This window comes from Trachinotus anak, unplaced genomic scaffold (assembly GCF_046630095.1).
Source record: "Trachinotus anak isolate AG129_WGS33_773 ecotype Australia unplaced genomic scaffold, CSIRO_AGI_Tana_v1 ptg000016l, whole genome shotgun sequence".
Classification (NCBI taxonomy): Eukaryota; Metazoa; Chordata; class Actinopteri; order Carangiformes; family Carangidae; genus Trachinotus; species Trachinotus anak.
In genome coordinates this window covers 4,176,196-4,201,597 of record NW_027273867.1, presented here as the reverse complement: position 1 = coordinate 4,201,597, position 25,402 = coordinate 4,176,196, and the positions used below count along the sequence as shown (strand labels likewise).

The window sequence follows — 25,402 nt, the reverse complement described above, 5'->3', positions numbered from 1 at the left end:
CAGTCCAATTTGAAACATGATGGCTTTCGTGGTATTATTTTGTCAGCTGTCACGAAGAAACTTGCCACCTGCCACTCCCTAATGGCAGCCAGGAGATCAATCAACCTTCAGTCTTTTACGTCTTACTGAGTGATGCTCAAACACTCACTGCTATGAGTATGGGGAGCTCTGATTATAACTACAACAAGAGGAACAACAAAGGATGATTTTTGCCAAGGGGCAAAAGTGATACTAAAAGAGCTACTTGAGAAGAGGTAAATCTATTCCTTCTATCCATACATTGGTGAATATTCAGATTATTTTTGACAGTTTCTGCACTGCACAAAGTAAGGAACTTAGCTAGGTGCTGTGGGTGTCTAGAATTGGCAGGATGAGCAGACCATTGGCCACAGGCAATAATGCAGCTGTAACTAATGTAGCTTGGCTTGAATCAGACCAGTATATGTTACATCTGCTAAGGTGAATGTAACTCAGCTGTTTAAAAAGACCGGCTTTAAGACGCCGTCCTAGCTGCTGAATAACTGTTCAGTGATTGACTTAAACCCACCTTTTTCTTAAGTGTGTTTTAAATTGTGAAATTAGCTGCTTTGATTTTATTGAAAATGATAATTGTTTGGAAGGTTCAACAGATATCAAATTCCCCAGTGCAACAGTTCAACTTTTTTTTTTTCTTCTTCCAAATAACCAAATAATTACTTTCCTACTTTATAAAAAGGTCACTGCTGTATTAGTGTTACAGAAAAGTCACGCTAATAGTCCTAATGGTTATTAACTAAACACAAAACAAATCCTAATATAGATAAATTTTGTACCTGACAATTAGCGAATGTAGCAAATAAATAAAACAACAATTACTCAGTGCAACTAATGTTAAAATGTTAGCAATGGAGCACTGAATAAACAAAACTTGTAACTTTCCACAAAGTATATGCTAACATGTTAGCATGTGCAACAGATGCTAACAATCTACTGAGGTTACATGAATGATATTGGTGACACCTGTTGTCAGCACTTTGCTGACCGTGTTTAAGTTTGAAAATTGTGAAGGAAATGATGACACAGACACCTAGATGACAGCAATTACCAGCATTGCTGAACTGACCTGTCTTTTCTAGCAGCTGTTGTGCAATCTGCTACAAGTACCTTTTCTGTTCCTTGTTCATTGCACTTTCTACAACTAACCAAGCAGACAAAGTAGACATTGGACTAAAAGATTAGACAAACTGGTTCTTATTTACACTAACATGTGCACGCATTAATGGTCATGTGATATGCGTTTTCAGGTGTGTTAGTATGGACATAGATTATTTCTGATATGAGGCTAAAGCAGTTGTAAGGACTGTATTAGTGTGGACGTGGCGAAGGAATGAACAGAAGAAATAGCAAAAGGTGACTAATATATAAAGGTAAGTCAATTGAGGAAAAAATGGCAAAGTGGCTGGACAAGAGAAGAGAGGAGGACAACCAGAGAAAGAAAAGAGCAGATGGGTGAAGGAGGGGGGCGGGTGGATTAATCTGAAGAGCGGCAAGACAGAGAATGAAAGAGAAAGAACAATGTCTCAGAGGGTGAACCCTCCAATGGCACTCATTTCTGGGGTCGCCTCAGCCTTAATCAAGGCTCTGAGGCATCCACGGGCAAGGCGCAGCCCCAGGAATGTGCTCCTGTAGTCTGCAGAAGGGTGATCAATCAGAGCTGGTGGCTGCCACGCAGATGCTCTGCTGTTCCGTAAGTAACACACACACTCACACACACAGACACACACCGACACACACACTGGAAGCGACAGTGATGAATTAGGAAACGCTCAGACAGTTTAGGAGTCGCTGACTCTCCTCATCTGCATAATAAACTGTCGCATGATCTCATCTCACTTTGTTCCCCCTTTTTCCTCTTCTCTGACTTCAGCTTTCTCTTCTTTGAATGCATTTCATCCTTTTTTTTGGCTCACCCAGATATACCTCAACTGTTTGAATCAGCTTGAATTTCAGTTTGTCTTTTAGTTTTTGCAGCTTTCCTGCCAAAAACCTTAGAAAATCCAACTTTTTGGGGGCAAGTAGGGCAAAATGTAAAGCACCTCAATTTGAGGTGACGGAACAAGCAAGCTAAATAGAGTTGTGTATTTTTACCAAAAAGCAGTCCCTAAGTACAGCGTTAACTCGAGCATGAAAAAATGTAGGATGCGTCTTCAGTGGTTTACAGGGAACTCTTGCTGTAGTATTTCCCTGTGTCCCCTGCAAAGCAGAAAAGTGCTGCTGTTCCTGTTACTGAAGAACCAGGGCACCTTGAAAATAATGAGATCCTGTTGGTGAGAAGACACTTTCTCATAACATCACACTCCAGTTTTGTTGACACCTGACAAGGTCTAAAAACAAGCACAACTAACAGCAGAACGAGTGGGAGGAGGAAAAATAAGACTTAATACATACACGCTTAGACACCAACTGTGAAACACATGCACAGCAGATATTGTATGCCAACACCGTTGTTTAAAGTTTAGTGGTAACACAACTTGTTACTTGAATAAAAACTTAGCCCGAAAATGTAGACATGTTTAATAGTCCTTTTCAATAATTCAGTTGATAATAGGCCGACATAGTACATGTTCTCGAATAAATTTGCATTAAATCAAAATATGATCAAACTAACTTGTTGTGGTGGAGGGTGAATAAGAGCACACAACTCATTTTTGCCCCGAGGAACCCTGGGGCTTCCAGCCCTGACCCTGGCCTCTATTAAACAACTATTCAGTTGCCTGTCATGAGCAACTACTGTGAGCCACATCCTCTCCAGTGTGAGTGCTTTTAATTTCCTATTCATGGGTGGATGTTAAAGCAGCTTTTCCTCGTAGGTATGCCAATTATGTGACAGTCTAGATAATAAATCTATCTCAGAACAGCAAATGAGTACTAAAAGAAAGAAAATGTGCTCATAACAGCTTTGTCTTGACTGCTGCGTTTCTATTTCGTGTATCAATTTATTCATTTGTTTTAGTCTGACATTTGCTGAGGTTCAATCCAGGCAAGCAGCATCTTGTTTTATTTTTCCTCATAAAAAAAAAAAAAAAACAACCTATCCTTCCACTTGCTACTTACATGCATTATTTTTCAATTTCTCTTTATTTCCGAGTGTGTACTGAGGGAGAGCAGTGTATAAGGCTGGTGCATTACAGACTCTATTAATCACAACCGTGTTCTGCGCTCTGAACAGCGACAGTGCTCAAAATGCTGAGATGAAAAAAAGAAAACTCTGCCACGGCGGAGCTGAGAAAGAAAACAAAAGCAGGCTGATTTCAATGCCCCAGAGACTGAAGACTTTCAGACCAGCATGGATCAATTCAAAAACTGACTTTTGGGATTAACACAACAAAAAAGGGAACCCACTTCAGATTTCATTTACAGTCAACCATTTGGCAAAGTTGTTGGAATCCACTGAAGGTGATTTTAGTCTTACAATGACCTTCAATGATGCGATTGTTCCTCAATACTTGACAATCACCATCCACAACAGTATTAGCACTGACAATCATTCAAATCTGTTGACAGCAGTGTTAACATAATACCTGAGTTTCAGTACAAATACTTTTTTGAAAGCTTGCTCTTCAGAAATTTTCATTTAACAAAAGGTTAAATTCTCAAATGTTAAAAGGTTTTTTAAAGTAATCCTGAACGCCCCACACATACACATCTAGTGATTACTTCTTCAGACAGTGCCTGTATGAGACTCTTCTTTTTTTTAGACTCTCCTTTTTTTTTTTTACATTTTCCATCTTGTCACAGTAGAGGTGTGACCCCCCCCTTCTTTGCTGACAGGTGCAAGAAAACAAAGCTCTGTTATCACAGCTGTAGTGATGTATCTGCAGGTGGTGGGGCTCACACATTATGCACTGATATAACCTACCCTATTTTGCCCAGGTGGAGTTTCTTACCTTACGCCACATAGTTTTGTCTTTTAGGGCCCTAACCCCTGATTATAAGTGTGGTAGAACAAAAGGAAATGAGGACCTGTGCAAATTTAATACTAATTCATTACAACTCCTTTAGAGATATGGCTAATTCAAAGCATCAAAGACCACTTGAAGGCAAAATGACTCAAAAAACTAATTTGGTGTGCAGTACCCAGAGAAACTTTCCTGACTTTTAATTACTTTATCGCTCTCATTTTCTCTATCTTTATAATATTTTAGTGTGGAGAAGAGAAAGGGAAGAGAGATAGAGCAAGACCTAGACAGTAAAAAGTGAGAAAAAAAAAAGATGGGGTGGAGGCGATGCATTGTTGAGATGTGGACTTCTCTCAGCTCTTTTTGGCCAGGCTTGCTTGGGTGCTTTGGGTCACCGGTACCAGGACGGGGGTGGTAACAGACCATGAAAAACAGGATTACACAACCCTCTCTCATTCAATTAAATTTCCACCTGTTTGGGGAAATAAACTCTCCTTGTCTCCTCATGCCATCGCTGTGGAAGTCTTCACCCTTTCTGATGGATGGGGAGTCTCGGATCTAACTCTGGAGAATAGAAAGAGCTAACTGAAAACCCCTCTGCCAACGCCGCAATGGTCTAATCAGAGGGGAGTGTTTTACATCCAATTAAAACTATACAGAATAAACTCTCCAGCTCAGATTAATCTAAGCTATGGTTAATGAATAAAAATAGAGCCTTCACTGGTTTTGTGAGGAATTTAAGAGATTTTTCTTGCCCATCTCTACAATAAAGTGAAGTGGTGATGCTGAGATTTGGGGGATTTCTTTTCTTTTTTTTTGTTTTTTTTGCGGCATCTCTTTGCTCTGGTTGTGGAGTAGTGTGTGCAAGAAAGCAATGCTTATCTAAGCCAAGGGCAGTTCTCAAGGTCACAACCTTCTTTTCGTTGTTTCACTCTGGCCTGCAGTAAAAAGTGCACAGCAGCAACTATAATACAACTAAGCCTGCAGCTCTGGCCAAAACATTGCACCAGTGTGGGCGGCCCAATCAAAGTCTTGCATTCTTCTCTGTGGGAGTTGCAGCCCCCGGTTAAAGATAGCAGCCTGGAACAGCACATCCTGAAGTCTGGATTAGGCCTGCCAAGTGTAGATTCCCTCACTTTCTCTCTCTCCTCTTCCAACGGCTGCTCCAGGAGAGCATGTCAGTTCATCTCAGCATAAAGATGTACCAGGGGAAAGCCAAGACAACCCCCATCCACTGTTGAAGGGCAGCATAGGAACCATAAGTTACCCATGGGTGCACCTCCCAGCATCGCTCCGAGTGGTCAGCTTGACGTTAACAGGCACTGAGGGAACTGTGTGTGGTTATTCAAAGACAAGCAGGCAAACAAGTCCAAAGACAGAAACCAGAGGTAGCTGCCAAGTTGTCACAGGACTGCACTCAAGTTCTGTATTCATGAGAAAAGGCTTGTCCACATTCATCTTTGAAATATAATTTAAAAAAATACCAAAAGAATATCCCATGTAAGTAAATATTTTGGATAATTTTAAAGAAATGACTAGAACGTACATGTCATTAGTTCCCTGATAAAGATATCTGAATCATGGCCTAAAAAACAGCCATTCAGCTTTTATATAGACTCCGAAATCTAATGCTCTGAGTTTCTTGTTTTAACAGAGTTTTATTTTAACTCACTAAATAATTCCAGTCACCATGTACAGATTTTTGTGTGTTGTTAAGTGACCATCAATAAAACACTTCCTGCAGATGTTTATCCTTTGAGCTGTTGCAAGGCCTTTTAATGTGAAGCATCAGCAGCTTAACAATCCCAAGAGTTCAAAACAGAAACAACAGGATTTTATTTATTCTTGAATCACCTCTGCTCTGTCTGCTCTGTTCTTTACTACCATTACTGTTTTAGATATTCTCTTTTTTCTTCCTCTCACTTTGCTACACTAAACCCTAAAGAAAGTAAATCATCAAAATATAATGCTTCAGTGACAATGAAGAAAAGAGGAGCAATGCCTGAAGTACATGAACTATTTCAGTTTCTTCCATCAGATTAATATTTCCACTGTGATTTCAAGTGATGTTTTACAACAACTTTAAGTTGTTCTCCATGTATATGTTGGAAATAAACACTTTTCAAAGGAGTATGAAAGGGATTTTCCAACGAGCTCGTGCTTAGCTGCTTCAAGGCTTTTAATGTGCAACATGTGTGCAGAAAGTGTTGAGTTTTATTCATGGCAGCTTATCTCTAGAGATCCAAAGGCTGACAAATGGAGGTAATGGTAAATGGACTGCACTTATATATCACTTTTCTAGTCTTAGAGACCACTCAAAGCACTTTACAAAGCATTCCCCATTCACACATTCATACACACATTCAAACATTGATGGAACAGCCATCAGGGGCAATTTGAGGTTCAGTTTCTTGCCCAAGCACACTTGGTGACTCGCAGACTGGAGGAACCGGGGATTGGACCACCGACCTTCCAATTAATAGATGACCTGTTCGCGGTGGAGCCAAAAGGGGACAAGAACAAGAGTGGATGGAAAAAATAAGATACCAGACAACTAAAAAGGCTTCCTGCTGGTAGATGAAAACAAAACAACTGTTTCACTTTCTGGCCAGGATCCTTGAGGAAATGTCGAGTACCAAACAAGTTGTTTCTACTTGCAATGTTCTCATCTCACCCACCAGAGAGGTCATTTCCACTGTCGAGCGCTTCACAGTTCTCCTCTACAACTGCAGCACCAAAGCACCCAGCACCCAACTCAGCATCAATCAAATTGTCTTGAGTTCACAAAGAAAGGAAGAGAAATGGAGCAAATCCCCCCAACTAAGAATGCACTGGTGCAGTACCCCAAAAGAGCAGTGTACCAAAGAGGTCACTGTCTGGGACAAGTACTAAAATTTTCCTTAAAGTGCACAGCTCTGTGTCAGTGTGGAGGAGACTGTGAAGGAGACAGTGAAGAATAGGTTCGACAACAACAAAGTAATCAAACACACGTTTCTGAAATAACGTTTTTGAAGTAAATCATTGTGTTTAACTAATTCTTTTTTTGCTTAGTTGATATGGTCGTAGTGAATATTGTTCTACTTTTTACAGTCACTCTGTTTTGAGGGTTAACAAAAGGATTAAGTCTTTAAAACTCTACATCCAACAGACAGATCATTATGTAGTAAAGCCTAGGTTTTTAGATTTCCATCTCACAATGTCACTGAATTTACCACTGAGCGGTTTATGATATTGTACTATATATAAGATATATACTCATAGAGTTAGACATCACCGTTTCTGTGCTATAATGTTTTGTTCAGGACATATGATGCCAAATACATAATTTGGTAATGGCCGAAAGTAAAAAGGCCACCATGGCTACCACAAGGTGTTTATGCAATGACTCCATTTCTGAAAAAAGTTCAGGGCCTCAAAGTTTAGCAAGTGTCATGCCTTAAAAAACTGAACATCATTTTTACATATCACATGGACTCCATAACAGTTAAACGTGAGGGACATCTTAAAGATCCCTGATTGTATAAATTGAGATTTCCATGTCTTTTTAGATTATAAAGCAGGTCTAGGTTCTATATTAATACTGTGAAAGTATCAAAGCCTCAGTCCACAGAGAAATGTACACAGCCTGTATTCAGAAACTGAGCCTTAAAACCAGACGTCAGGACTTCTGGAACTTTGTGATGTCACAACAAAGCAGTTGCTGCTCCCAGCCATGACCCTAAACCCTAACCCCAAGCCTGGTCTACCTGGAACCACCACACAGCCTTGCAGGATTTGGTTTCTCTGACTGTTTAACTGATATCTGCTATATTTTCAATTAATCACTCAGAAAACAGTCAGCCAATCAGAAGAGAGGTTCGTCTGATTGACAGGGAGAAGCCTGAGAAAGGAGATATAAAACTACATTGAAGTGGTTTTTAGTTCTTAAAACCACGAATATATCTTATAAAACACCGGCAAAGTATCACATATGGGACCTTTAAATTTGAATTAAGAGCTAAGAGTATCAACATCATTCAAATAAAAGCAGATTAAAAAAAGGAGAGTAATTAAGGTAAATATAATTCCTGGCAGCTATGTGAATATTTACAGTAAATTCAACAGAAAAGGTCACAAGTTTTGCTGAGCAAAGCTAACACTTAAGCAGTGATTCAACAGGTTTAAAAGGAAGATAAGGATGTCTTTCCATCCCCAGACAGAGCTTTCACATTTGGATGAGAGTGGCTGAGAGAGAAAATATTTCCTTTTGACATCATCATCTCCACCAGCCTCCAGTCCCAGCCCTCATTTCCCAAGTCGCTTCAGCCTCTTCAAATGGCAAGCAGAGTGTAGAGGATATTTAGCAGCACCATTTCGAATTTTAATCCTACAAACTTTCAATTTCACCATAGCTGACATGAGCAAAAAAAAAAAAAAGCACCGTGTGAGAATGAAAGAAAAAGGGAGATAGCGACAAGCACTCATCAGTGGGCAGCAAGCAAGAAGACGAAGAAAAAGAAGGAGCAGAAGAAGAACCCAATTACCCATGTGGGGAAGCCGACCATGGGGAAGCAGTGAGCTGGGGCTGCCTGTTCTGCGTTCGATAACCCTCCCATGTCATCCCTCTGTGTCAACCAGAATTTTATCTGCCACTCGGAGGGAAAAGACTGCTGCTGTATAGGCAACAACAACAACCTGCAGCCAAAAAGAGCCGCAAGCCACAGACGGAGACGAGAATTAAGAGAGTCAGGCAGCCACAGGGACAACTGATATGTAACACACGAGCTGAAAAGAAATGGAGTAGTGTGAAATACTAACACACACGGAGGGATTCTTCAGACACAGCACAGGAAGGAGGAGTGTGGAGGAAGAATGTTACAGGCATTAAGAAGTAGGGCTTCACCAATATACAGCTTTGGCTATGATAGGCCTATGCTGCTTGTACCACTTGTAATCTGCTCAAGATTCCTGCTATGAACAGGATAAAATGTTTATAGAGATTCAATATTTGCACAAAATATCAGCTAACTAAGTTAAAAAAAAAAAAAAGAACTGCAGCTCTGCCATCAGAATAAAATAACATAATATATTGTGTCTGCTCCTGGTGTATTTTTGGACAAAGAGAGGAAACTAATAACAGTTTTGTTTGCTGCTTCAGACAAAAAGTAAGAAAAGAGAGGGAAGAGGATTTTTAGCTCGACGATATTAACTGCACCACAGTAATTGAACCACTGATTAATATAAATAAATAAATAAATAAATCATTGCCACATTTTGGCCGCAACATATAATGGCTGTAGATGTAATGTTTGTTAATGGGTGCTGCAGAGGACTTAGGTATTAAAGTGCACACAACGTTACACTTTACATTTGTCAGCCATCATCTGCTAATCAGCACCTGTAAAAGTAGCAAAAATGGTGATGCTTTCCACAGGGATATAGGAAGTGTCTACATGAGGCAGGGGAAGGGAAACACTAATGGGCTCAAAGTCAGATACTGGAGACATGTTAAGGCAGTTATCTGATATGTTGCCCAAAATAAGGAATAGTGTGAGTTAATGTGGCGCTAAATGAAGCCACGCTGTGTTGTAGCCATCAGGTCAGAGGCAGCTGGTTCACACAGCGTAGGAGCAGCTGAGGCGACTGAGTCAGGGTTTCATCATTAGTTGGATCAGTGTTAATGTCGCTTGTCAAAGTATTCACTTGATTTGTTTTATCTGATTGATTGTCAGTAACAAATGCACAAGGTGGAGGGAAACTTTTTTTTTTTTTTTTTTTTTTTTTTTAGCAGACACTGTTAAACTGTAGCATCTGCCAATAGTCAGGGGTCTTAAATGGGCTTCAGTTTTTGCCTGGGCCCCTCCAGAGTCCAGGATTGCCACTGTGTGGGTTGCCGGGTTGAGGTAACAGTTGCATTGAAATTAGATTGTGTGTCTAGCTTGTGTTTTATGTACACTCTTAGATAACGTCAAAGAAACACACAAAATGTATGGATGCGTGTCTTATTGCTATTAATTATAATAAAGGTTAAGGGCCATGTGAACTACAGGTGTTGGCAGCTATGAGCTTACTGAAAGCTTATGTTGAGCTGATCAGATCAAAATACAACCACTAATAGACTCAGTTATCCTTGTAGCAGGTTCAGTCGTGTTTAGGTTCGTAGGGTTCACACAGTAACTTCCAGGATGTAGTTTCTGTTTCCATTAGTGACTGAATTCTTCTTGGTCATAAAAAGTAACTCTTCCAGTTTTGGTCTTTTTAAAATGTTTGTGCCTGGTCTTTCAGGACCAGGAGTCAGAGACACTGTGGTCTCAGCAGGTGCTAGTTAAAGGAGTTAAGGAGTCCACAAAGTTCTTTGAAGGATTTTGACTTTGTGCTGGAGTTCAGTCGAACTGTAGATTTCCTGCCTCTTCTGCTTTTGCTCGCTACAGACCTCCAGAGGTTTTGACCTGGATGGAGAATATCACTTATTGTGCATTATTTAAATGGTCATTAGTCTCGCAAGCCTCATCCTTCCTGCGCAGGGCTCTAGCCTTTCATTATTACATCAGTTATCAGCCCATTATATGCAAATGGCTCATCCTAACTCTGGAACCTGTAATGTATAATATATCAATTACACTGACAGTGTGATGTTTGCAGTGAGGGGATATGGAAATATTTCCTAAAGATAGCCTGACAGCACCTGAGGGATGGGAGAGGAGGAGGAAAAGTGAGAGGGGATGAAGACACCAAATGCAGAAAAAAAAGAGGACAAAAGAAAGAGCTATTAGAAAGAATGGACAGAAAAAGTATTAATAAGAATAATAGGGAGAAACAGAGGTCAACGTTAGTGGATAGGCCATTAAATCCAAAAGAAATAAAACCATAATAGGCACTAATATGACTCCAAACCCATGCTGCTGTAGCAGCACCATTCATAAAATAATCCTAGAAATGAAACATTCACATTCTATCAGTATTAAGGACATTATATTGAGATTTTAAAAAATGTATGAATTTATCATAGTCAAAGTGGAACGAAAATGATAGTGAAGAGATGGATGATTAGCCTTCCATTAATGTGTGAACCCATGTGCAATATAATGTATCATACAAACCTAATACCTAACCAATTATATTTTACACTATAACTGTGACTTGTTATTGCCCACTATGACTTGTCCACTACATTCACATTTTGAACAAGAAATAATCATAAAATAATTTGTTGATAAAAAGTGGAGAATTGGTTTATATGAGCTCAAAATATGCAAATTCTTACTCTCAGCATTCCTGTTATTTCAAACCTAAATATAAGAGCACACACACTAACACACACTTACATTGCACAGTAAGCAGCTTACCTTGAGTGGGGATGTAAGCTATTAGCTATTAGCCTGTATAAATTTAAAGTAGGAGAGGAAGCAACTGTTACTCACAGTCCTCATGCAAACTGTTGACTTGTGCCAAATTCAGATCCATTCGCATTTCTGTTGTATTCTTTACTCCAGAACGCTGTTACCATAAATACACCCGGAGTGATTCAGAGGGTGAAAACTTTCTCTCTGGAGTACAATCAACCCCCAGCTCCTCGATTCACATTCAACTCACGTATATTTAGAGCAACTGCCAACAAAAATATTTTTAGTTTGTTTATTTGGATTCATGAACACATCTATTTTAAAACAAATCTACTATTTTTACAATCAACTTTTTAGCGTGGATTTCTCGGCTGTTTACATTTGTAAAACTGTGACAGCTGCTGCAGACAGTCAGAGGAAGCGCTGTCGTGTTTCTGAGGGTGTGAACTGATGTATGAGAAGAGAAAGAAGCCAACGTGGAGCAGCCTTATTATGAGCAGCGGGAGCGACGGAGAGCAGAGGCCGTTTCGGAGTAATGGGAGCTGTTTGTGGGAAGAGTCACTTGCAGTGTTAATACCAGGTATTAAAAGCTCAAGCAAACATTGAAGGGCATTGGCAAAGCTAATAAATAATGCAAATCTACTCTAAATGCCTTTCATAAACTGGAGAGAGCTTAGAGAGGGGGGTTGTGATTGACCCCCTTGTTAGCTAGGACTCAAGAGCCACATTTGCAGACATTGAAACTGCAAACTGAGGCAAAAATGAGGGTTATCTAAGGACATGAGTGGATTTTAGGTAACATTGATGTACTCACTGGAAGCCAGTTGGGAGGTCCATGGCTCATGGACAACTGTTTATGCACTGCTGGTGTAGTTTAAACCTAACTGACAAGTTCAAGAAGGCAACACAGGATGTGGCTAAAAGTAATTTGAGATGAACTCAGCGGCTGCAAAAACAGATTTTCTTTAGACATCATGCTGTGTTTTGGCTTCCCAGATTGTAAAAGCTATTTAAGATGTGTTTAATAGTTGTGTTGTTTTTGTTGTACACAGCTGACACATTTCCACCAGGAAAACCAACCAGATAACGCTAGCTCATTAGGTTACATTTGATTTGGTTAAATACATCACAAATCAAGGTACAAAAACACCCTACACCCTTTTTTCAGTAAACACGACTTGTGGGGTGAGTCATGGTTGATGTATTTGTGACCCAACTGCCTACCCAATACAGCTTTTTTTAAAAACTTGGCCTACCCCTACGTGAGAGAGCGTCCATATTCCAATGCTGATAGAGTAAGTCCTGTCACTGAGAAGATATTGCTGACTCTCTATGCTAACGATGCGGCCAGCTTCACACTGGCCTCTATTTACAGGCCTGTCATTACAGTCGTGTTCTTTACAGAGGGACGGTCACATTATTATCATACCTGCTGCAGAGACCGAATCATCCCCCGTATCTCCTGCCTCCTGAAAAATCTTCCTTTTTGAATCAACTGATTATAATGGTCAGCAGCACTTCTCCAAAGACAATGGTGAATCAGATGGAGCGTGCCTAATCACATCTCTGGCTAGCTGCATAATAAGCCAATCAACATGTGCTGTCAACATAATTTCAATAGCATCAGACTCGGTGCAGTTGATTCACGAGGATAAGGACGTGCATTTACTCCCTGACGACAGCTGATGCACACAATGTGCGGTGCTCAGGGTCGAGCCTTAGAGGAAGAGGAGACAGGACTTTGTTATCATCAGTCTTCTTCTACCACAAAGTGCAATTTCACTGTTTGTCCTGAGCCTTTATCATTCAATGTGCCACAAGAGGATAAGAAAGCAACAGGCAGGTAAAAGTTCCACATGGAAAATTCCTGCAAAAAAAATGAAAAGAAAAAGCTCTATCACTCCCCTTTAGCATATCACTCCTAAATCTCCCCTTTGTGTGCAGAAACATCTGGCATCCCCAACAACACATCGGCTTTTCTCCTTCAGTATATTTTTTTTTCAACCTGTTTTCATTTATCGAGTCTGTCTATGGTCTGCTTGTGGTACTTAGCTGGCTCAGTCTGTCTCGCCCAAGATACACACACAGATGGTTTATGTCTTCCCCTTAACTTCCCCCCGAGTCTGATAAAAGAAAGTAAATTTAGAACCTCAGAGGAACAGACGGCTGCAATGACAAGTGTCACAACTTCACCGAGGAAAAAAAGGGGGCCCAGAGTCTCAGAATTATACTAAACAATCACTGACGTTTATCTACAACAGCAGTGACAGCCAAAGTCTGACGCAACTGCCAAGTTCACAAAAGCATACTTTTAATTTATAAATATGATGAAATGTTCTTTTCAAAGAAGCAGTAACAAATTTGTATTGACTCAATAAAAGAAGATATAAAAAAAACCAACAAATCCCACTACAGTCACTGTTTATTACAAAAGCTGCATTGAGCTCAAAATACCAAACCAATGAACAATTATCAGCAAGGTCGTTGCCAAAGTCAAGATTTGAACCACCACACCTGAATGTTGCCACTAGAAAAAAACTGTCTCATAATGTAGCTTCATCAGTGGCCACTACGTGTTGCAGTGAAGTTACTGCCCATACTGAGAAGATCCATCCATCCATCAGCCATACTGTTTATCCTTTTAGGGTCGCGGAGGTGCTGGAGCTAATCCCAGCTGACATGGGCGAGGGCGGGGTACAAGCTGGACAGGTCACTGGTCTGTCACAGGGCTGGCATACAGAGACACACAACCATTCACACTCACATTCATACCTTATGGTGCCACTTAAACAAACCTACATGTATCTGGATTGTGGGTGGAACCTGGAGAAAACCCACGCAGGCACGAGGAGCCAGCCAACGGGTTTGAAGCAAGACTGTGTATAAAAATGGACGTAGACTCCAGGTCTGAAAAGTGAAACAACTGCAGAAGAGTCTTAAAGCTGCATTCTATCTCATGACCATCAGGGGGCGACTCCACTGGTTGCAAAAATAAGTCAGATTGTATTGAAGTCTATGGAAAAATGGCTCTAATTCTCACTTGATTTATTAACTCAGTAATATGGTTAAACCAACCAAATATTGTTTTTTTCTGGTTTCAAAAAAACAAGATGGCAGACCCAGAACCTTCTTTATGTAAAGAAGCCAGGTGGTGATTAGCTTAGCTTGGCATAGACAGGTAGTGGGAGGAAACAGCTAGCCTGACTCTGTCCAAAGTTGAAAAAAAGAATTGCCAACCAGCACCTTTAAAAATGACCATCTGCTTCATCAACCTGAGGTACCTAGTAAGCTCAAAATGAAAAGTGTTGTTCTTAGATTTCTTTTTATATTTGAATCAAACAAACAAGGTACAACATGTTAATTAGTGAGCTGGCAGGTGAATTTCTGAACTTAGCTGTTTTCCCCTGCTTTTTGCCCCATCGTAAACATGACAGTGGTAGCTGTTCTTCTCATCTAACTTGTGCAAAGAAAGGTTAGAAAAAAGATTTTGGGTTGGACTTTTGTTTAATCACGATTAGGATCATGGCTTAATGGGATAAAAGTATTGATCGAGTGAATGATTGATTAAATAAAACAGCAAATCCAACTCTATCTCTGAGAACACTCCTCCAGTTGTTTTCAGCAACAATAACAGACTGATTTAAAAATTCACTTACAGGTTTTCCTCCCATGCTTAACAAAAACACACAGCTGTGCAAATAACAAAAATGTAAATAGAACAGAAATAACAACAAGGCGCAGCAGCAGCAGCAACATGAAGTTTAACACGCTCTGCAGTTTATAGCACTGTTGTAAACGCTGGAAGGGATTTGAAGTGCTTCCATTTTTGGATGCAGCCTGCTTATGGCAGTCTCTAACACCACCTGATCTTTTAAAGCCAAACCATCTCCAAATAATTAAATCTTTTTCCAAACCAGATCTTCTACAGCAGTGTGGACCAGCGCTGCGTCTCCCTCCATGTTGCAGGAGAATTTGTGAGCGAGTGAGGCTGCGGTTGCGTGCAGACACACAACTTTACTGAGGAACAAGGTTCTGTAATGCAACTTCAAACCTTAATAGATAGAAGCAGTATTTTCTGATCCAATGTCTCATTTGAAAATATATTGATATAACTGACAAAGTCAACACAGCGTCCAGCCACAGCACCAGTATTTATGAATAGGCCCCTCAGCAGGCAATGAACCTCACTGTACCTCCACAACAACAGGCTCTCCAATGCTAACAAATTCAAATAAGTCATGGGATCAAGAGAAACTGCTCTCTGTTAATGTGCCATTTAAATGCAAAGAGTCATTCTGCCTCCCCTCGTTAGTTTTTCTAGTCCGGGGCCGAGCTCATCAAAGCTAGCAGCCAGAAGAGTGGGGACAGGCAAGAGGGCAGAGGGTGGAGGCAAGAAACCACAAAATGTTTGAAGTTCTGCTCAACAAATGAGCATCATGTCCAAACCCCAAGAGGGAAGTTTGAAGGGAGAGGAGCCTCAGAAGTTTAGTTTGCTTTACTTCCACTTTGCAGAGCTTTGTGCATTTTTGGACCAGTGCTGCGCCAGCACTGACAGCTCAAAGGTGATTTATGCTGAACCAAAGCTGCCATTAATGATGACTTCTGCAAGCCACATGATATTTGCATACTTTCTGTTTGAAATGGCAGGGCTGAGTGTTTGAAGAAATCTAAAAGCAGACATTATCTCTTTGCATGGATGGTGGTGCCTCTGCTGCTCTTTTTAAATGTGAAAAGGTCTCTTCTCTGTGACACTAATATATGTGTTTCCACCTACATTTCCAACAAGTTGCATATGGAAAATAAATAAACATTTCCTTTTTCCATTTGTTTTTAAAAAGGTAATATGCATATGACTATTGAACAACCTGCTATGTAATGCACTGCACTTTGAAATCCTCCTTCCAGTGCAGGCATGTTTCACTTTGACTTACAGATGTGGCTGGACTTTGATTGTCCAACCTAAATGAGGTAATGAGGTACTGTCCACAGAGCAGCTATTGACGCTGTGATTGATTAAACTGTGATTAAACTGTGTGAGTTCACTGACAGCCACTTTTTATTTAGAAAAAAAATAAAACACAAATGTAACAGAGAATGCATACGATACACGAGCTGGAAGTATTTATGGAACTTCTGCTGCTGTGGGCTCTCTCAATCAAAACAATAACAGAGGATGACATTGGGATGCAGTGAAGAAGCGTGGGGTCATGGGAGTTGGAATTCTTCACCATCATTGCCGTCAGCTTCTCCTGGTTTGGATTCCTACAGTGTCAGTGGTTCAGGAGGTTTTTACCAGGAGCTGAATTATCTACAGCAGTCTCCCCCTCTCCAAACTATACACACCAGGTGATTATAACCAGTAAAAACAATGAATAAAGCAGTTTTACATTTAAAGCTAGCGTTTCGCCGACACAGCGGCAGACATGAGACGTCAGGGGAGGGTTGGAAGCTGAGACTGCTGCTAAGCTTTGTTTCGATTGTTTCTTTGATAACTTATGAACCAGACATTCAGGAGATTATTACCAGCAGCTGAATTATCCACAGAGATGTCCTCCTCTCCATAACAAATGGACCAGGGGATTAAACCCAGTAGAAACACAGAATAAAGCAGTTTCATGGTAAAAATCAATGATTTACTGATACAGTTCAGTGAACACAGGACGTCTCAGAGCAGCTGGGAGCTGAGCTGAGCTGAGCTGCCAAACAAATCTTTTCTCTGATAACTCTCTGATGACTGAAACCGGACAGTGACCATGATTAAAATCACAGATTCCTCTACATTTGAAAATTCCTGGAAACGTTTGTGATAATATTGGTCCAGTCAGTTTTAGACACTTTAATGTGGAACAGACACAACGAAAACAAAATCGAGACAACTGTCTTTGGACTGGCGTAAGAAAGAATTAGATTTCTGACATATTATATATGTTTTAAAGTACTTTAACTGCCTCCATGAGCTGTGTGTTGCTGCCGCTGCTGCCGCTGTAACCATGCTGGCGAGCAGGTCGGATCAGTGGGACAAACTACAATAACTTACATCCTGTTGTTCTTTGCACACAACGCCAGCGTGTACCTGTCCCTTTCATCTCATGCAGTATCTTGGCCCAATGTCTCCCCCCTCCGCTCCCAGCTGGAAACCTCCAGAAAGCCTCTGATCTAGACCAACCATAGTGGTATCGACTTAACTCCAGTCAATTTTTTTTAGTCTTCTGTGGGTTCAATTTAATTTAACTCCAATAAAATCTCCCTCAAGGGCCTCTGAATCTGCTTTGCTTTGCTTAGCACAGCCCTGTTCAATTTTACTATCAAAAGGACAACAGAAACACTGTCTATCATGCACAGAAATCATGTCTGCTTTCCCACATAGCTCCAGACTCTGAGCCTGGGCATCTTACACCCTGCATTACAATGCTGATAAGCAGACTGAAACACTATCATGAAAAAAAAATTAAAAAACTGCAAAGCTGAAGGGCCGTGACATGTTCCTTTTTAGCTGCAATGTTTCATGTCATTGGTATTCCACCGGCTGGTGGGCACAAATCAATACTATTGAGCTGCTGGTGCCCAATAAACTAAGTTGTTGTCTCAATTTCAGTGTCTTTAGCGTCTCTGGAGGAATTTAACGCCTTTGGAAAAATTCATGGTGAAATGTACATTTGTAATGTTACCTCAAGTGCCCTTGGAAAGCCGTGACCTTGAAAATTCCCCCTGAGCTGCAGGATGATCCAGAGTTTGGACAAACTGATTCTTTTTTCACTCAAGTGTGAAAACATAACAGATAGAGCTGACTTCACACTCCAGGTAAAGTGCGACACTTACAGCTTGACATCTAATGAACTACATCTGCTGAATTTCACATATGGAAACATACATGTGAAAGCTTAACAAGCAGGTTAGATTTACCAACTTGTCTCACCAGATTCCATATGAACAGTACAGCTACTTAATAATGTGCAGCAGGACTGGGAAATGAGGAAATATACCTTTTTTAATATCATTTGATATTTTGGTCAAATATTACTCCAATACAAATAAAATTTCAGTCTAATTTTTACTTGAGTTAAAGTACTGGAGTATTTGCTTTTAAAAAATACTCTAATATTTTTTATTTCAATGTGTTGTTTTATTGTTCCACATTTACAGAACCAAATGACTCTGAAACAACCCGCTGACTGACTGAGGAACTGACTGCAGAACCTGGAGAATAAACACAGCAAATATTTAAAATGAAAGGAATCTCTCTTTTTTTTATTTCTAAAACTTCAAACATGATCTTCAGATCAGGCCGTGGTGCTCTGGTGCAGAATCTTTATCTGACGTAGCATCGTTACGACACTGACAGGTTCAAATCGAGCTGTTCATAAATGCAGCAACACAACACGACTGACAGCGTTGGAGTTTGCTGTGATTGGTTTTTCTCCTGTGATAACCACAGTGCACGGCCTATCGCATTTTCAAAATAAAATAAAATCCATTCCACTGACTAAAAGCTACTTATTCAAAGTAACAAGTGTAGTGGAGTAAAAATACTCAAGCAGAGATACTTGAAAAATATTACTGAAGTAAATGTACTTAGTTACTGTCCACCCCTGGATAAGACTTAATATCTAGTATGAATGTGATCTTGGCACACAGGAAAGTTTACATACAGTACAATAGCTCAAAGGGACAGAGGAAGATTGGTGTTAATGTGAATATAGTAATAGCTACTAGTCCTCAACACAGCCTGTGGTTTAAGTACGACCCCCATGAGTGGGCTCATACTTGTCACACATTTCTCTGATGATGGGATCTCACACAGCTCTCATCCAGCATCATGTTCTGAGAGGAACATTTGAGCCCCTCGAGCATGTGCTCATCCCGCCTGAAATCGACCTTCTCTAATGGATGAAAAGAAGATAAAGAAGCTGCCTTTGTGGTGCTGCCTGCCCCTGAGGAACACCAGGAAGTGTAATCAGCAATGACCCATGCTAGACTCCACCAATCCCAGGGAGTTCGTTAACATACCCAGCCCGCCCCGGGGGAGCTGCGCCTGGAACAGCGGAACAAGCACTTGATAACTGCGAATGAATTATGAAATCCCGGAAGTCTGCCGGCTCCTTCCACGAACCGCCAACAGTTTACCCGAGTCAGCAGCCTATAACCGGCACCGTTCACACTTGGTGGTTTTTTCCTCTCGGATGTGTGCTTGCACAGCAATTCCTGAGAAAAACGAAAAGTGTTTTAAATAAACATATATGGAAAATGTCAGCGCAGATTGGAAGCAGGCCACCTGTGTAGATGCATGACAAACTTAAGCAGAAAAGCAGCAAGGGACTGAACGTGGGGAAAACAAGCTGTCAGTGGGTTCAAGATTGGAACCAGGTCCAAGGTACTGAGATTGTTTGGCATAAATCACTGAGGGAACCTGATGAGCACGCGCATGTAGGCTGTAAGTCCATTTCAACATCCATTAATATCCAGCCAGAGTGGAAATAAAGCATGCTCGCACTTTTCTCCAAGACGCAAGTGAGAGAATACTGTGATTCCTCGTGAGAGTAGCCAGATTTCACAGCGCTTCTGCAATGTGCATGTGTAATCACTATGAGTCAGCTTCTTCTTTATTTTTACCAGGGTGATCATGTTTTGAGTAATTCTTACATCATTTTCTAAACTTTCTACTGTTACTAGAGTGGAGGAGACGCACAGGCTTGGATGTATAAAATGAAATTTAACATCAGAGAAGATCAGGTGGCTGACAGAAAATCATTGAACTTTTTTTTATTTTGATATTTCATTATTTCTTCAGTCAAACTATCCCAGATTTCAGCTTCTCATATGTGAGAATCTGCTGCTTTTCATTGTCATATATGATATTAATGATAATTAATAGAATGTATTTCAGCTTTGGATCTTCGGTACTCCTGACAACACAAAACCATCTTTAAAAGTTGTGTTAGCGAACATGTAAGCAAAGACTTGTGTATTTACACAACTTGTTTCTGGCCACCTGACTGAAGTCCAATCTTCACTCTGAGAAACTATCTGGCTCTTTAGCTGCTAAACGCTCCGTTATGTTCACCAGCTAGTCTCTAACTTTGTGTGTCTGCTGTTTCGTGCCGGGTCTCTTTACAGAGTCTGAAAAATCTCCTTTAGTAAAGAAACAAATAGAAAATCTAAATTACAGTTACATAACAGCAGAGGTGATAATCTTACACCAGAGTTTTTAGACCACTTGGAGGAGTAAAACAAAGTATAATGTATATTATGATTTAGCGCTATACAAATAAAATTCAATTGAATTGAACACTAATATGTGACGCAGTTGTTACAGTGAACATTCAGCAGTCAGGACTAACATTACTTTTCAATCAGAGTTGTGTTTCTGTCCATGTGATGAAAGGGGGTCTGATATTTGCTCTCCTTTCAGCTCTGTGTTGGTCTCCACCAACTCTTTAGCCGATACACATTTAAAAATGTGTGATTTGGTTTTGGTTTGCAGAGCTGTTTCTGAGGGTTTCATGTGTGAAAGATTTTATTTTCTTTTTTGTTTGGTAGCTTAAATTGACACAGTGTAGGCGGGCATATTAAGCATTTTGCCTCTGTCTGAGCCTGCTCAGTCACCACTGATATAGAGACTGTTGATTGTTGTTTTTACTGTCTGCATTGGCCACAATTTATGTATTATGTGTAATGACTGAATAAAATACTAGTACTACTAATACTAGGATGTTCACCAGCTAGTTGCTAAACAAAATCAATGAGCTCCTGGAGGATAGTAACAGGATAATTACCTCCATAGAGTTGAGGGGAACTGCAGAGTTGGGTGAACATTTTCAAATATGTAAAAATATTGATTAGTGCAGTTTAAAGAACTGATATGACAGCTGCATACAGTCTGTCTGTTCAACAAAACCACCAGCACAAGTCGTTAAGTATTTGATCCAAAGGACAAAAATCTCCTCACCTTCCCTTCTTAGAAGGTTTTAGACTCAGTTTAGACTGAGAACTGAGACAGAAAGGCTCCATCCTCTAAGTTATTCAACATTCCCCTGCATATCTATGAACCTCTTTATTCTTTGCACCAAAGGGCATCTTGGGTGATTCTTTGATAAGTGAATAACTCTCAATAAAGATGTGAAAGCAGCCAAAATACAGGAACCAGTTGGGTCTCTGCTTACGTTGCATTTAGAAGGACTATAGCATAGGCCAATGCCTCCCTGTCTGTACAGAAGGACCACATAGTCAACTTTCTATTATGCATACTGCATATCGCCACAACCTCCTGAAGAACAGTCTATTTTTCAAACGACTCGGCACAAGGTGATGAAGTTTGTGGCCTCCCTGAGGCAACATACCCACCAGCCACCGTGTCTCTCTGCTTTCGCTGCATGGCCAATGAAATGTGGAGGGGTTTTTTTGGGGGTTTTTTTTGTTTTTTTTTTGTTTGGCAGCAGTCAGAGTTTGTTAGTTATAAATCATGAGTGAGTTGGGAGGCAAAATCAATCTCAAATGCAGATACATCTGAAATGCATTGTTATGCTAGGTGAGGAGAAGGTGGACTGCAGTCAGTCTCAGCTGAACTGAGCTAGGAGAAGTCTGGGTACAAGTTTCGAAGTCTGAACAGGAGCTGATGTACCAGTGTAACTTTATCAGAAACACTCTACTTTTGTAAGTAACTTTCACAGCAGTGGCAGTGATAATAAAGTAGCTCCTTGTCTTTGGACCCTCTGCATTCAAAACCATACAATTATCCTGCCTGGACCACTCTGTAAGAAGATCTGAAGTTCCACTCTGGTAACAGCCAGAACGCTGCACAAACAGTCCCATTCAGTTTGCGCTAAATTTGTTTTAATGAAATGTGTCATTATTTTATTCGGAACATTCATGGAGCTCCCATAATTAACCGTCTGAAAAACAGCACATAAAAGCTGTGGCAAGGCTGCTTTATAGTAGTCTGGTGTCTTATTGTGTCTGTGTCGTGTTTTTGTACCCAAACAGCATTGTTTATAACTCTATTTCCAGACTAGCTGGTAAATATCTCCAGACACTTGATGCTCCTTTTGGCTCATGTTTGTTTTTACAAAATATTAATTCCCAGATGCCTCCCTCAGGATAACGACTGCAGAGCTAACACCATGGGTTGACTATCTGGCCATCAGCCTGGCTTATTAGCAAGTAATCTTCATAGTTACTCTTCTTGCAGCTGTTCCCTCAGTGACATTTCCTGTTCCATTAGCAGATATTCGAGTGTGAGTCGAATCATGACTCACACATGTTTCTCACTGATGTTTTTCCCAAGGCAGAGGTAGGTTCATACAGGGTGTCTTCTGACCACGCTTAAAGGCTGGAGTGTTAATAGCTGCCACATTCGAAGTCTGAACAGGTACCTCGTTTCAGACTTCAGTCTCTCCTTGCAGGCTTCCATGGCGTTTAACTCGTTTTTAATAGATAGAAATTGACGGGGGTAGTTGTGTGAAGAATGTTAAAAAAGGAGCTTGAGAGAGAGAAGTTCAAACTGTGCTGTCTTTCACACACCTGGTCAATCACTGTGTGAGGTTGGAAAGCAAAACACAGCCCTCTCTATTCCATCGTTGGAAAGGGGCGCGTGAGGGGCTTTCAAACATACACCTAACTATCACTCTACTTTCCATCATAATAGTACTTAAATCATATTTAGTTTAGTGTTTCACCTTTACTACAAAGAGCAAGAGTTTTACTGTTTTATATGTCAGTGATTTCCAATATCGGAGATGCTCTGATAACTTTGTTTCCTTCCCAATACCTCAGCTTGTGTATCGGCCAATACCACATACCAATCCAATACCACTGAGTTAAAAAGAGATATATAACAGCTGTATACTACCAACCCTGTTTGGACATGATTTGATTGCTGTCATTGTTGTATTGGCTCAGGTTAAACCATGGACAAATACATCAATGCCATATCTTTCTTCTATTGTCTAATTTGACTGACATTTTGCGAACAGCTAACATTTACTATACACTGTTTACCGGAAATCAGTTCTTCTTCGCCGCTCTATAACAGTAACTGCCAGTAGCTGCACAGAGTAATTTCCTGTGTAGGCTACTGCCATTTTATTCAGTTGTGAAACTACAAAGTTTCTGGATAGATTTTAAGGAAAATAGTAGTTGTTAATAACAGATTTTTACAGAAAAACATGCAGAGGAGGTGACACTACTTTTTTTTTGCCATGAGCGATGTCTGCAGGTCTTCGTCTATACTACCTACACAACCTGTACAACACAGTAGGGTTCAATGTATGTAGCCTGAGAGGCAAACCCCAGGGTGGAAAGAACATTTCCACAGCATTTATTTATAAAAGCAGTAAATTTCCTTATTAGTGAAAGGTGCTGTACAAATAAACTTGCCTTGACTTCATTGCCTGAGGTAGTCACACAACCATGATAAATACTTGATACTGGATCCATCCAAATCCCACTTATTAATACACATGCACCCCTGCTATGTTGTTTTTCTCTGCCCACTACTCACCTGAAAATTAGCTCCCTAAACGTCGCTGCAAAATCACTAAGAGACTCATTCAGGGGGCCTGGAATAGTCACTAGAATAGATGTTTAATCCCCCTTCTTACTTTTCACACATGAGCACAGCCCATAACTGATCTGGGGTGAGCTGCTCCTCAGCAGCAGGTGTGCAGCACGGTCAGCAGCTACAGATCTTCTGCTGCCAGACCAGGTGGTGTGGTCAGAAGCCTTAACTGTGACACAGACTGAAGCCTACCTCGTAGAAGATCCGGGGTTGGGTGTGGCCAATTGTAGGTCCTGATTAGCTGCCAGTCGAAGTCATCCTCTTGGCCCTGTCGGTACTCACACAAGCCAGGGTCTGAGTCCTCATCAAAGGTGCAGCCAGCTGCAGAGAGGAAAGAGCAAAATTGGTCATAAAAGGCAAGTCTGAAGAAAACTTCCAGCTATTGTGAAACTTTCTTTGCTACATGCAACCAAGAGAAAAGTGGGGAACGAACACATCAGAGTCCCTATTACAGAAACACCAGAGAAATGATTGCTTGGTTACATCACCACAGGCTCGCTGTAAATGTGTTAATATATCAACTCCTGAAGAATCTCTGCAGCCACAAACGAAATTACAGCTAATGGTTGGCACTGGGTGGTCAGCATGGGCTGCCTATCTCATCTATTCCCTCAAAATCTGCCACCATTTGGTGCAATTAGCCCTGTGGTGTGAAAATGACACAGCAGACACAGGTCACCCACATAGCCAGAAATAATGGGCAGCGGTGCCCGAGGCAGCGGAGGGGGGGGGGGGGGTTCTTCATCTAATGGAGGACAACAACAGCCTTGCTCTCAGCCTGTGAAGGTGACCCAACCCTGTCTGGCCACTAATGGTTGCATTCACCATTCTGCCTTTATCACACAAACCACAGGCTTTTAAAGCCACCAGCTCCGCTGTCAAGCTGAGTGGGAGGATGGGTAATGAGTGTTTTTGTTTTAATTGGTCAGAAAACACAGGTGCAGTTCAGAAACTCTAAACATGAACAGTCAGAACTTGGACAGACCAGCTCGTGGTCACGCATGGGTGTGAGCCATATGCTCTACTTGGCTTCATCCACAGAGCGATGTTTCCCATCGATACAGATGGTTTACAACACATGTCTGTCAGAGCTGCATCCAGCTATTCTATGCTTCATTGATTAATCTATCCATCATTTGGTCTTTGAAATTACAGAAAATAGTGAAAGGTTCCCATCACAGTTTCCCAGAGCCCTCTTCAAATGCTCAAATTGCTTGTCTTGTCAATAACAGTCCAAGCAACAAGGTATTGATTTCACAGACATATTAAACAGAGAAAAGCAGACATGTCATGGTCAAGAAGCTGAAACAAACAGATGTTTGCTTGAAAACGGATTAATTGATTCATAACTGGTGAATCACTTCAAGGAATAGGTGGGTTTTATTTCTGAGATTTAGACTTTGGTTCAGTGGTTATGAAAAAAAATCACATGACCTTGGAGAAAACTGTGGAATAACTAGAGAAACTAAAAATTGAAGTGTTTTCACAGCAGATATTTTTCAAGTTAAACTCAGTTTCAGCTGATAATAACACTAATTGATGCAATGCATTAATTACTGGGCCAAGTGTCAGTAATGTTGTTAATTCCA

General features: G+C 40.6%; 1 protein-coding gene across 4 annotated transcripts in view; it reads right to left on the bottom strand.

Annotated features, from left to right (window-relative positions):
- The window catches only part of ptprua (protein tyrosine phosphatase receptor type Ua), a 207,542-nt gene that overhangs the window by 127,389 nt on the left and 54,751 nt on the right, over positions 1–25,402 (bottom strand). For all 4 annotated transcript variants that reach the window (XM_071499977.1, XM_071499979.1, XM_071499981.1 and 1 more), the window contains exon 2: positions 24,006–24,134. In XM_071499977.1, coding sequence (XP_071356078.1) covers positions 24,006–24,134 — 129 coding nt within the window. The remainder of the gene's footprint in view (positions 1–24,005; positions 24,135–25,402) is intronic.